Source organism: Oreochromis aureus, linkage group 8 (genome assembly GCF_013358895.1).
Source record: "Oreochromis aureus strain Israel breed Guangdong linkage group 8, ZZ_aureus, whole genome shotgun sequence".
NCBI classification, from domain to species: Eukaryota; Metazoa; Chordata; class Actinopteri; order Cichliformes; family Cichlidae; genus Oreochromis; species Oreochromis aureus.
Window position 1 is genome coordinate 7,424,545 of NC_052949.1, and position 14,513 is coordinate 7,439,057.

The 14,513-nt window shown below is 38.5% G+C and overlaps 1 protein-coding gene across 1 annotated transcript in view; it reads right to left on the bottom strand.

Moving 5' to 3' along the window:
- The window catches only part of sema4gb (sema domain, immunoglobulin domain (Ig), transmembrane domain (TM) and short cytoplasmic domain, (semaphorin) 4Gb), a 59,372-nt gene extending 47,945 nt beyond the window's left edge, over positions 1-11,427 (bottom strand). Inside the window, exons 1-2 of the mRNA XM_031760173.2 lie at positions 11,318-11,427; positions 4,242-4,549 (exon numbers count right to left, since the gene is read on the bottom strand). Of these exons, the coding sequence (XP_031616033.1) occupies positions 4,242-4,377 (136 nt within the window). The 5' untranslated portion in view covers positions 4,378-4,549; positions 11,318-11,427. The remainder of the gene's footprint in view (positions 1-4,241; positions 4,550-11,317) is intronic.
- Between the last annotated feature and the right edge of the window lie 3,086 nt (positions 11,428-14,513).

Genomic DNA, 14,513 nt, shown 5'->3' on the forward strand with positions numbered 1-14,513 from the left:
GCAAATATTCACCAACAGACCTGTACTCCATGAGGTGCAATAATAGCTTAATTATAAACCTAATTCCAAAAATCCATCCACCCATTCTCTTCCGCTTATCCAATTCAGGGGTGGGGTGGGTGGTGCTGGAGCCTATCCCAGTCTATCACATGTAGACAGACAACCACCTGCACTCAAATTCACACCTATGGGCAATTTAGAATCATCTAACCTAACCCCACTAACTGCATGTTTTTGAAATGTGGGAGGAAGTCAGAGCACCCAGAGAGAACCCACACAAACACAGGGAGAACATGCAAACTCCATACAGAAAAAGCCCAGACAGATGCTGGAAGCAAACTCAGGACCTTCTTGCTGTGAGTCAACAGTGCTAACCACCACCCCACCATGCTACCCTAGTTCCAAAAATGCCATTTTCTAATCATCAGGGGAGGTGTGTTAATAAAAGCACAATGATAATAATAATAATTAAAAAATCTCATTTTATTCACAATAAAACTTAGAAGAAATATCAAAAGTTTAAACTGAAGCATTTTACTAGTTCTCAAAAAAGTTGGGCCTACAAAAGTGAGACAGAGAGGCAGTAATTCTCAAAAGTTGTCATTATCCTGGGTCTTTGACCCAGTGTTTGAGTGTTCCTTTGGATTTGTTATTTACTTCTTTGGAAGCATAAGTTAATTATGTTCAAGTATCTGAACATATTATTTTCGGGTGCCGCTGAGTTTGTATTTATAGCTCTGGATTTCTGGTTCATGTCTGTCCTAGTCTCATCTCTGCGTTTTGTTATTTCTTCTCCCGGTTACGTCTCCATATCTGTTTCTCCCCAGTCCCAGTGTCAAGCCCATGTGTCTTAGTTTGTTTCTCAGTGAGTGTTACTTCCTGCTTTACTTTGATAATCTCCTGTCTCGTGTGTATTCTGTTCAGTTTTGCTTCCCGTGTCTCATTTGTCTGGATTAGTGTCAGCTGTGTTCCCACCTGTGGCCTCTTCCCTCGTTATCCTGCTTGTGTATTTATTGTCTGCATTTCCTTCTGTCCTCCCTTGCAATATGGTTTCCCTGTTCTGTCAACGGTTTGAGTCTTCCTAGTATTGTTTTTTTTTGTATTAGTTTGTACTTTAGTTTAACAAAACCACCTATTAGTTTATTCTCTATGTTGCGAGTACTGTGTTTGGGTCTTACCTCCACCAGACATACCAAATTTTTTGGAATTGGGTTTGTATATAGTTTAGATAAATAGTTTTACGACCCAGCTCTTAACATAAAATGGAGACCAAAACTAGAAATTTAAAAAGCACGAGTCTCTAATTTAAATGACTAAATTAATTAAATGTACAGATTGGAGCAGCAAGGAGATTATGATGGTGAGAGGTGGTGGTCCTCTCCAAACCAATCCAGGCATGCCTTCATCCACATCTTATTAACAGCTTTTAGACAAACATAAAAATCGTTCATCCAAACAACTTTAATTCCACAGCAATACAGCAGCTAAGTCTGAAGTAGGAAAGGTTTGGAGACTCCTTTATTTAGAGATGGTGGCTAAATTAATTTTGCATGCATTCCCGTCTGATGAGCACTTAATAGAGCAAGCCCTTTTCATTTGTTTGATAAATAACCAAAAGATATTCGTAGTCTGGTCAATGCTTCACCTCCCAGTAGTTGCAGTAAATAGCTCCACAACGGTTTCTTTATTCATTGTTCTGCAGTGTACTTTTCTCAACCAATCAGTGCACTTTGAAGCAAAGCTCAGACCTTAGACCTCTCTCTCCAGCAAACAAAGTAATCATCCACTCAGTTCGGATCAAGAAAATGCACCACAGAACCGGGAACAAATACACAACCAGCTTCTGCTGTGTTACAGTCTCTCTCAGAGTTATTGTGATTCAGAACATCAAGCAGCACATCCTCCCATCTCCAAAATATCATCTCACCCTGCAATACTCTCAATAGCACTTATGACACCAGAGAGCTCGGCTAGCAATACAGCCGGCCCTGTTAACTCCACCCGCCCGCTAATAATACTCATCCTCGGAGGACCGAAGAGGAGAAAAGTGGAGTGGGGTGGAGTGGAGGTAAGAGCGCCAGCCATTACTGTTTGTCTGTGCTGGAGTTCCCTTCTCGCTGCAGCTGGCCTCTGCCGCAGTAAGTGAGGAGAGAGTGAGGGTAAAGGTGAGCTGGTGGGAAGTAAGAGGTGGAGGTGTAAGGAAGACGTGCTGATGGTGCGTGTAAATACCTGCTGTGTGCCTAAACACACCTATTCAGCAGTATTTTCTGCACAGACAGTAATCAGGTCTACCGTGCTCAGGCCCTCTTTTATGGAGGCTTCTTGTCTATTGTTTCATTAGAAGTGTTTGCTGAGCCGTGTGATCTAGGACAGGGCATGAGAGAGGCGATTAATAACTCTGAGCATGAAGGAGCTGTCTTCGGGGCCAACTGCAAAAACTGTGCCACTTCCGTAACAGGGAGGGGAGGAAGCAGTCGGAGCAGAAGCAAATAAGGACAGTGATCTGTTAGCTGGGTTGTGCACATGTGTTTGTGGATGCATCTGTAAATACACTGTATTAATAGAGTTTGTCCCTGCTCATACTTTTTTGTGTTTCTTTTTGTGTATCTGGTCTCTTTTTGGATGATAATCATGCTGCAAAGAACTTGTAAGTGCTTCGAAGTGCTCAAGAGCTCTCCAGTTTATACGGACACCTGTGATCCTAACAAATGCCCTGAACAAATGGACCTGATTGAAGCCACAGCAAAAAAATAAATACATTTCACAAGGTAAACATTTTGTCTTCTGGCAATTTTCACCATATTAGTTCCAATTAGTTCCAATTTTTGTAAATTTTGTGGCTTTTGATTAAATAAAAAACCTTTACGTGAGTACTAAAATCGCCACAGCGCCATGAGCAACTTTATACAATTTTTATTTCTGCATGAAAAAAGCAGCAGCAGAAAATTTCTAGCAAGAGCTTCCTGATAGCAGTCCACATCAACCACATCAACCAGTCTCTTTTATACACACATGGACGTTTCTTTTGTGACTTAACTACAATTCTCAAATCTGTTATCATTTGGAAACAGGCTCTACGAAGGGAATACAGTCATGCTGTAAATCCTTAATTTGAAGAATTCTAGCATCTTATTGCCAATGCAAGCTTCCCTGGAAACAAGTGTTATTTTATGTCGGTTTAAACACAATATCAATAGTGTAATTGCGAAAATGAAAATAGTATGTGGCTTTTTTTGCCTAGAAGCAAGTGTAAATCATTCTTTTACCCATTAAGTCACATCTCAAAATGTGTGATGGCCTCCGTCTTAGGTAATCTGTGGAGAGATGTGAATGACAACTCTGTCTCCCCAGGTGTCCATGAACTACTCATGCCAACACCATAGTAATCAGCTGATTTGGCAAACCTGGTCTAGGATAAAAGCCCTCCAGCTGAAATCTCAGCTTCATCTATGTGATCGTACACTCTGGTCTAGATTATGTTCCTCCACACTTGGCAGCATCATCATACCACTGACGAACATACTTCACATTTCATTTGCTTTCTTGTTTATTTTCCTTTTTACTGGTTACAGTAAATCCTCATATTAGCCACCAACTCTCATGCCCTTCCATTTCTGGTTTGGCCTTAGAGCTGGGTCATGACAGACCGAAGCCAACTGCTGTACAATGGGATTAATAGGGGGTGGAATAGCTCCCCTAAATCAGCACTGCCATGATGCTTTCGGGGATGAGAACAGGATGTCTTCTGCTGCTGTTTATTCAGGGAGTTATGCTGGGGGGCAAAACTTGAGCTCCATATTTTTGGGCCAGTATTTGTTTATATTTTGGCCAACCATTTATGGCCAACCATTTAAGGATGCTAAATCATCTTTTAGTTTGTAATCCTTGTCTGCAATGTACCCCTTGTTGTACAGACAACCTTAATTGGATTACTTTGATAAAAACATAAAAATCCAGCCATGTTCTGGAGCTTTTTTCATGATCTTTAAGGATAATTTGCAGGCCAGCATATACAAATGTAAATAATGAAAACATTTGTATCACATTTGCATGTATGATCAGATTAGGATAAAAAGGAAGATCCATTTCCTGATCATCTGATTAAATCTTTAACTAATATTAAAACATTTCTTTGTGGAACATTAAAATTCACTCATACCTTTTTACCACTAACCCCCCCTGTACAGAGCTTTAATCAGAGTTTAAGACTTTTCATTTAAAAAAATCTGCTTGATCCTCACCTTTTGAGAAGACGGTAGTTCTCGGAGTGACATCCAGGTCCAAGGATGGGCTGAACGGAAAAGCCCACAGCTGTGATAGTCTGTTGAAAAACATCAGGGGCAGCAGCAGGAGTAGGAAGGGCTTGGCTGATCCCATGATTAACCTACAGACCTAGGTCCAAGCAGAGACTTGCTTGTGCTCACTGTTTATTGCATGCAAAAAATAAATAAATAAATAATGAAATAAATGTGCAAGGCGTGTATCTTCAGGCCCAGCAGCAAGCAGGCGCAGACTCTTTGATTATCCTCCAGCTGAGAACACACTGAGTCTGTGCAGAGAAAGAGAAAAACAATGTGTATTACCAAAAGAGATGTGATCCTGAATACCAAACTAGATGCTGCTGTCTAAAGGTGGTGATGGATTTTACTCATTTATGAACAAAACAAACATTTGCAGGACAAAGACTCCACCACCCAAGTGGATATGTTACACTGGACTAATTGAAAGATTAAAGGATGTCAAAGTGCCAGAAATGTACTTGTTATACAGCAAATCAACCCAGCTATTGACTGGCCCTTCTTTAGTGGGCAATAAAATAGTATTAAAATAAATCTCATTTCTGTGATTTCTGAAAAGGACATTTAAATCAGTGTGGTGCATTTACGAGTGTAGTATGGAAAGTAGAAAAATTATAATCATAAAATATTTTGCAGGATTTTACAACACAAAGATTATTTGGGTGGACAATCCAGATACAGTAAGAGCTGTCCAACTATATTTGCCACTAATTTCAGGTATTTAAATGTATCTGTACAAGATAAATCACTTCAATTTATCTTGTACAGATACAAGAATTTTCAAAGTCCGCTGAAAAAATCCCACATAATTCAGCCGGTTCTCCAGAAACGATCTTGTCCCATGATCAGTCGGACTTCTAATCCTCCATTTTTACTGTTCTCAAGATTTGCTGTGGAGAATGTGATTCGTGTGTTGCTATACGGTGCTCACTGAGGCTGCAGGGCAGAACAAGGACTATGATCACCATCATTACTCCAAGATTGTAGAGCTGCAGTGTGTCCAACTCCACAGAGAGACACTCTGGTTGGAGTCCAATCCACTAGCTGATTATTGCTACATTTTTTGCACACACTACCTACGACAAATAAAATCTAATTCTGTAGCAAATACAGGTGTGTGTGTGAGAGAGAGAGTAAATATATTTAATTACTTTATAGTTAAGGCGTAGATAGATGGTAATAAGAAACTACTGAGGAGGTCATGAAACATGATGCTGAACCTGATGCCTACCAGGAACCACATGAATGATGTGTGATATTTCAAAACATCATCAATGAACTTTAATGAAGAGGCGGCGTGCATAAACTTTCTCACTTGACAGCATGAGCACAAAATTACTTGCTGACACGCACTACTGCTCTCTGATTACAACCAATTAGTCAAAGAGAAGGACTAAGGTGCTGTTACGTAGCAGACCATTTAAAGAAAAGTTTGGGGAGTTAAATAATGCGCCTGCATGATGTGATCTTGCAACACACATCTCTTAATTAGCTGGGTGCAGCATGATGGATAATCTAGAGATTAGGCCTTGTGCCATCAGCACAATCTTCGCCTGGCTGCCCGTTCCCTGGCTCTGTCACCGATCAAAGGGTCTACGCTGTGAATCACACTCTGCCGCGCAGTGACACTGGAGAATTCCCAGCTTTAATCTCCACGGCTGCTGCTGCTGCAAATCACTCCCAGCATGAAGCACAATGAGGTTGATGACCTTTCAGTTAGAAGTTAGGATGTTAGTCTCTGAAACCAAACTGCAAGATGATAAAGCAGGAGATGAGATGGTGAAGAATTATGATGCATTTGTTTTTCCAGATATGTGTACTCAGTATTGATGGTTTGGCTTTATGAAATAAAACTTAATGTCAAACAAACATCCCAAACAAGATGTTAGGCTCAGGTGAGGAGCACTACATATTTTCAAAGCTGTAAGCCTATGTTTTTTATCAAGATTATGTTTTTAAGTAGAAGGAGATAAATCATTCAACTGTAGTTTCATACTATATCTTATACTAGCAACTGAGCAAACTGATGTTGACTGGCCTCCAGGAAAACTTAGTACGTGAATCTTAAGTTAAAATTACTTTGTTTTCAATGTTAAGAGCACACACGCTCAAATGGTGAGACCAGGAATATGTTCATCTGCATGAAATAGACTGAAAATGAATGCTTTTAACACCTTTGTAATACCTCAGTTTTAAAAAGTGAAGACTGAAAAATGCTGAAATGACTTAATAATATTCAGCGATGCAACAATTACTACAACATGGTTTTAATGCTTTATTTGCCACACATGATGCAGTAAACTCTTAGTCAAACAAAAACAAAGAATTTAAAGGCATAATTTTCATCTGTCACTATTTACTGTCCAGTGCTGACTAATTTATTAGCCAACTTTAGCTTTTTGCCAGTCAATTGGTATCAGCATTTAAAACAGCCAATAAATTAAAATGTAAAAAGTGAAGAAGAGATGCAAAGAGATGTTGCATAGTTTTTCAACCAGAGGGTTCTTAGCAACTTCCTGCTTGGCAACATGTGTTTGGAACTCCACAAGCACACGAACCTGCTGATCAGATCAGCTGATCTGAACAAAGTGGAGCCAACACTTTGCTGACTTCACAACTGCAGCCGTCCAAAACCTCCTCTGGCATTAATGCAGCACAAAAACTGAATGCCAGAAGCTTCATGGCATGAGCAGCTCCTGTAGGTGTAATGCATAAGTGGCCTACTTTAATCTTCAAAGTCTACTTGCTTCTGATACTAGCCTTTATATTTATCTGTGGTTTCTGTCAACAGATACAGGCTAAACTGTTGCTGTGCTTCATGCATTCTGTAGAAGCCAGTCTATATCAGAAGGTGGCTTTATATGATGAGAGTCATAAGAGATTTTAGCGCTGTGCTCTTAGAAATTGTCAAATTCACATCCTTGTTTGAAAAAAAAATGCAGTAGAACCAAAACAAAAAGCTTTTTTCCCAGTCCACACTACTTCTTTTAAAATTGTCATTACCCAAAATGAATAACACTCCACTAGGAGATTATAATCAAAATTTACACTAATGCTGACATCACTTGTGACATTTGTTTTTATCAGTCTTCACAGCTCCCACTAGAAAACTTTCTCATGCACACTTTCGTGCTCACAAAAGCCTGTAAACACACTTTGATGTACAAAATCAGCGCAGTTCCCCTTCGATATTGCAAGCGAGGGGAGAGCAACAGCGCAACAGCGCAACATGTGTCTTGTTTGATAGTTGCTCCAAATGCTGAGAACCTCCAGAATCATGCTCTGACAAAACTGCAGATGAAGGCATGGTGAGAAGCTCTTTGTCCTGTTTTTGTCAACTGCTGCCCTCATGTAACACACAGCAAACACACCATTGTCTCAACACATCTGCATTGGCGTGTTTGTGTGTCCTGCCAGCAATGGTGTTGACACCAATGTGTTGCCACTTATGAAAGCCTGATAACTCCAAGAGGGAAAGGTAAACACATCTGCCTTGGCAGTGACACGAGCAATGTGACATAAAGACAAGAGGAACTGCACAAAAGAGCAGGCAGTGTAAAAACACCTTGTACTCAGTTTCTTCCTGTTTATTGATCCAAAGAGCGGGACAGGTCTGATGGGAAATTTTAACCCAGTTTCTATAACCACAGGTCTCTTGCAGCTGGTGCCCATCAAAAAGATTAAGTCGTCACTCCAGAATATGAAATATATAAAGAATGATGCAGCTGTTTTCCATTGAGAGGATCTCTTACATAGAGCAGACTAATATGCAAAACACCTAGCCTGACATTTCTGCAGAAAGATCAATAAAACAGGTGAGCTATTCTTGGTTTTCCTTTCAACTGATGCCACTTGAAATGCCAAACACACTCTCATTCCCTTGATAGCTGCAGTGATTTTAATGGGCTTATATATTATGTGCTATATGCTATACTTAAATATTATATTTATACTTTTTTTTATCTCAAAGCATTGAGGGTTTGGCATACAGCGGAGCCATAAATGAGATTACTGAAGTTCACCCTGTGGGCCATTTTAACTGTGATGTGGATATAAATATAAATAATTTGCCTCTGTTTATACTGCAAATATATAGAAGTAATGAAAGAATTTTTATGTTAAGGTCATGCAATCACACTCACAAATAAGAATATGAAATGACTTCTTGAAGCTCTAAATAGAAAGTGATTTTAAACATCTAAAAATGTCTTTTTTTTCTGGCTTGTACTACTTGATCTAACACTACATGATGTTTGATAACAGATATTTCACAAGATGAAGCATTAGTTCAGAGCTTTCAAGATTTTAATGAAATAACACCAATTTTAATGTGAACGGCAGATCAATTATCAGGGGAAAAAAAATCACATTTTGTCATACAGGGAAATTACCTTTCAACTAATAAAACTCTGGGATAAAAACAAGAGCTTTTAAGATGCTCGGCTAAAAGAATTTGTGATCAAAAGGATGATGAATCGCTAACCTTGTTTGATTTATTCTAACTTATTTCCAACCACTATCACAGAAAAAAACACCTCATTATGAAGCTTACAGCTTATGTACAGTATTTTCTGTTTATTTATATTAAATTTAAGGTGTAAATTGAACTGCTTGGAAAATTTCAGTCTACTGAATATGAAAAGATTCCTTTAATATCCATTATAAAGACTTATCTTCTCTCTATACTTGTCATCTGTACCCACTGGAAATACTGGGAAAACAGGATGCCTCTGAAAATGATAACACTTACTACTATTGTAGAATAAGTAATCAATCACTTTCCCCATTTTGAATTTCCCAACTCTGGAAAATTTATCTTATCTTATCTTATCTTATCTTGCATCACAACAGGAAAGAAAGTCGACCTGAGTAATCTACAGCTGATCTACTGGGATTTTCCCACACAACCTAGGATTTACAGAGAATGGTCCAAAAAGGAGAAATAAAAGAAAGAAATAGTGAGGTTAAGAGGAGAATGGCCAGACTGTTTCAAGTTGATAGGATGGCAACAGTAACTCAAAATAACGACTTGTTACAATAAAATTACACAGAAGAACATCTCTGAATGCATAACCTGTTGAATCTTGACACAAACGGGCTACAACAGCAGAACACCAGATACCATTCCTGTCAGCTAAGAACAGGAAACTGAGGCTACAAATTAAATGGATTCAACAAAATTAGACAATAGAAGATCGGAAAAATGTTTCCTGGTCGAATGAGTCTCAATATCTTCGGCATTAAGTCGATGGTGGGGTCAGAGTTTGACGTACACACCATGAAAAGACTGATCAATCCTGCCTTGTATAAGCAGTTCAGGCTGTTGGTGGTGTAATACTAGGTGCCTATGTGATATTTCATTTACAAAATTTGGGCCCTTAATATCAGCAAACACCACAGCCTACCTGAGTATTGTTGCTGACCATGTCCATCCCATTATGACAACAGTGTACCCATCTTCTAATGGATCCTCACAGCAGGATAAAGTGCTATGTCACAAAGCTAAAATCATCTCAAGCTGGTTTCTTGAGCAAGACAATGAGTCTAATTTACTGAAATGGCCTCCACAGTCACCAGATCTCACCTTTGGGAGCACCTTTGGAATGTGGTGAAATGGAGGACTCGCTTCATGGATGCGAAGCCAAGAAATCTGCAGCAACTCTGTGATGCCGTGATATTAATATGGACCAAAGTCTCTGAGGAGTGTTGCCAGCTCATTGTTGAATGTGTGCCACAAAGAATTAAGGGGGTCCAACCCATTACTACCAAGGTGTGACTAATAAAGCGTCGGCTGAGTCCATACTGATACATTTATTGTGAAATTGTTGTACTGCATGTAAGAAACATGACCAACTCATAAAGTATGCAGATTGATACAGACTGAACTACAGGAAATGCAAAAAATTAAATGCTATCAGTTAATTTTAACTTCTTTTTTGATCTGTTTTGGGCTAATTATATTCAGATGTTTTCTCAAAATACATACAGAGTTGGAGGATGGGTCAGTAGCCCATTCTCCAACAAAAATCCCATTTAGTAACTGTACAACAAAGACAGAATTATACAAATATTACTTAACATACTTGCATTATTGACATAACAATTTCATGGTTTGCATATCAGGGTTGTGTCAATACTAGTACTGTGCTACACCTCTAGTACTCTAGCCTACTTACTGTATAACACAGCCATGTTATATGTTAGCACTCTGAAACAGTCCCTTGTGCCTAAGAAGTTTTATTACTCAGATTTGGCTACTAATGTTTAGAGCGTGTACTTTTACCCACGTATGTAGGATTTCAATTTGTAATAGAATATAGAGTATTTTAGATATTGAGTATTTTTAATCACTCAAGAAATCTGGCTCCTTCTTACGCCAAAGCAACCTGGCAGCTGTGAGATTATTTATGGCTTATAGCGTATCTATAAAGCATGAATAAATGACAAATTAATCATTAATAAAAGCCACTAGTTACAGCTTTTACAGCGAGACTCGGCGACAAGTGCCAAAAAGCTTATTTAAGGAATGTATTCAATGAATCCCTCAAGTTTAATAGGCTTTAGAAACCACTGCTCAGCTTTATGTCTACCCATTTAAATTGATGCGTCCTCCAACAGTAAAACACCGCAACGAGCCTTTACAAGATATTAAGTCAGAGCAGATGTTCTAATTTCAACTCGAAACAATAAGTGACTTCAGGACTGTCCTCAATGTCCTCACAAGCACGCGGTGACACTAAAACGCACCTAATATGCATTTATGCCATAGTTAACGTCCACAAATGTGACTGTAATAACTTAATGAGTGTTAATGTAAACAGTCCATGAACGTGAGGACATCCACCCATGTGCACCTGTCCGACCTGGACTGCAGCACTGAGAGCCGAAAACAGCACCGCACGCGGTTTGGTCACCTTCACCTGAGCAGCCTCTTTACATCAGCAAATAGAGAGTAAGGAAAAGTGGAAGAAACACGGAGAGGCGGTCCGGAATGAAACATAACAGCAGTAAGGACTCACCTGCTTGTTTTCCTGTAGCTCTGCTCCTAAATCCTTTGAGCCGACCTCTCCGCGGTGAAACACAGAGCTTCTCTGCTGCTGCTGCTGCTGCAGTTACCCAATGCTCAAACACAACCGACTCTCCCTCCACCCCCCGACACACAAACACACACACACACACACTGAGATCACAGGCTTTCCACAATTTCACCACCTAACATGTTCTTTTTGTTGTTTTGTTTGAGTTTCTATTACTTTTATTTTAAGAGTAAAGAAATTGTTTAGGAAGCATGTTTTTTCACCCATATCCAGATGATATAATAAGCAGGTGTACGCTTTTTTGTGATTTTTACTCAATAGATTCGCCTTTTTGGATTCTTCAAAACGAAGGTTTTAAGCTCAATGTTGGCGTTTCTATTTAAAACAAACTTATAATAATGTTCTTTCTCAATGGAAGAGTGGAAATGTCTCAGTTCCACATAGAAGTGTGATTGATTTTCATTTTCTTTAAGAATATTAATTAACTATTTCGTAAATTCTCCTGGAAATGTTTCCAAACATTAGTAAGCCTTCCAGTGTGACACCCCACGCAGGCTGTAAATGTAAAGTCGAGTGGAGTCCATGTGATGTGTGAGCGACTCCTGCTGGACAAAAGCTAGAGGGACAAAACTTTGGGCTTTCGCAGGTACAGTATTTCTTTACCCTGCTTAGGTTAGACGGGATAACTATAGCTGGTTCATCAAATCTAAGATAACCAGGCAACATTGCATTTCAATAGATATGTGATTTGATTATGGACTCATTCTTATATAGTGCTTTTCTACTCTACATGAGTACTCAAATCACTTTATACAACGTGTCTCATACACCATGGATGTTCTGTATGCAGACTGAAGCAGGCAGGAATTGAACCACTAATCTGCTAAACCTTCTCAGCTTCAGCCACTCCTTTTTGTGTCATTCGCTGTAATTACATGTGTCACACTATATTAGTCCTAGATATTTTATTATAGATCACAAGTTACAGCAAACAGGGTCTAGTTGTTTTCCTGTAAATGAGTAAGATAGATAGATAGATAGATAGATAGATAGATAGATAGATAGATAGATAGATAGATAGATAGATAGATAGATAGATAGATAGATAGATAGATAGATAGATAGATAGATAGATAGAACTTTATTAATCCCCCGGGTAGGTTCCTCCAGGAAATTCAGTAGGACAATAAACAGGAAGGTCCAATAATCTACTTGATGTATATATGTATGTGTGTGTATATATATATGCACTGAAATGCATTACCCTGGAACTTCACTTGCAATCTTTATAAATGACTGAATCTACTCTATTAAAGAATAAAGTGGTCTATAGCAAAAATGCAGTGATCCTGTTATGCAATCACAGTCTTTAACATTATCATTGATATGATACTTGACATTTTCCACTATTTAATAGCATATTTTAAGGACAGATTTTCTCAATAGTGTAATTTTTAAGGGGGTATGGGTAAATTGTGGTTTACAGTGCTGAATTGCTATCACATCTTTTCAAGTAATTTGTTTTTGTTTGAAGTAGATAAAATGTGTACACTCTTACTGTAACTGAAAACAGTAGAAATTTTAATTAAAATATAATTAAAAATAGATCATATAATACAGTATAACTTATAAATACTGGAAACAGTTTTACAGTTTAATGCCAGTAAATGAACTTAAACCAAATTAGATTGTAATATTATTTTTAATTTATGGTAGATATCACATCAGAGTAAATATAGTCTCAACTCTGGGCTATTAAAAATACAATATTTTAGCTTTTTTTTATTTTAGTCATTCAGACTCTATTATTGCATTTCATGTTTTTTTGTGGATCACGTTAGCCACTTGTGTGATAGGCCCATGGGATTATTTGCATTTTCATTATTGCTGCTGTGTAATTCCAAACCCCTGCTACCCAGTTTGGAGATAAAAAATTATATTTTTTATTGATTTTATATTGTGCACAGTGGTTGATTCTGATGATCCAAGTATCTAAATAGAGAGGCTGGAGCCTATCTCAGCTGTCAGGGTGAGAGTCAGGGTCCAGCCTGGACAGGTCGCCAGTCTGTGGAAGGCTAACACATAAATACAGACAGCCATTCACACCCACAGTCAGCTTACAATCACCATGTATAACCCCAAGAATGTATTTGGAATGTGGGAGGAAGCCATAGTACCAAAGAAAACACCTAACAGACATGGGGAGAACATACAAATATCATGGTGAGTATTGGTGTCTTTTGTGAATTCACAATTTGCTTTTAGAAGTGGTTATTAGTTCCCTATAGCATCCCCTTCCTGTACTTAGTCTTAAGGGTTTATTCTTGTGTCCCCCAGGTTCATTCAGTGTTATCCTCATTGTGATGGCTGCATGCCAACACACAACTGAAATACTCAGGTAATATTCATGTTTACCTTTCTTTTTGCATTGTACTGTAAAGCTTCAGTGTCTATAAATTAACTGAAAAGTTTAAATTGGGTAGTTTGTAATACATGACAGCAGTAGGCCGTAGTGCAAGCAATAGCATAGAATCTGTTTTGTATTGTTTGTTATTGTACTATATGTTGTATGTATATGATGTATTAATTAGTCATTAGTCATTAGTCATTCTTTGAGTTACCTAGCTGCTGCTCCAGTCGTTCCTGGTTTGAGTAAAGGAGAAGGCTAAGGGTGGAGCTGGTTTAAATGCAGAGGCCAATAAAATAAACTTTGCCAGCTGTTGTGACCACACAAGGGGGGAATGGGTTTTCTTCTTGTACTATGTTTAGCTATTGTCTCTGTGGTTTCCACCTTTGATGTAGACAATGGTTCATTCACTTAATATATAACAGGAGGAGTTTCTCATTTGGGGAGGTCAGTTTGCTGAGTTATGGTGTTTTGTTAAGTGTTTTTAGTCGAATTTTGTTTTAGCTGGCCTCTTATATGGGCCCACTTACTTCTTAAAATAGTTTGTTTCTGTCATTTAGAATTTTTGTAATAATTTTGCCTTTTTGGGGGGCATAATAAAACCCATTTTGTGAAGGTTATACCTGTGCCTGTATGTTCTTGGCTGCCGGGTCCCTGATACTCATGTTTGTCTACTCCTTTTGTCTTGGATGTTTGTGTGTTTAAGTCCTTGTCTCAGTATCGATGATTTCCTGTTTCATTTTGGTAATCTTTTGTCCTTCTTTGCTTGGT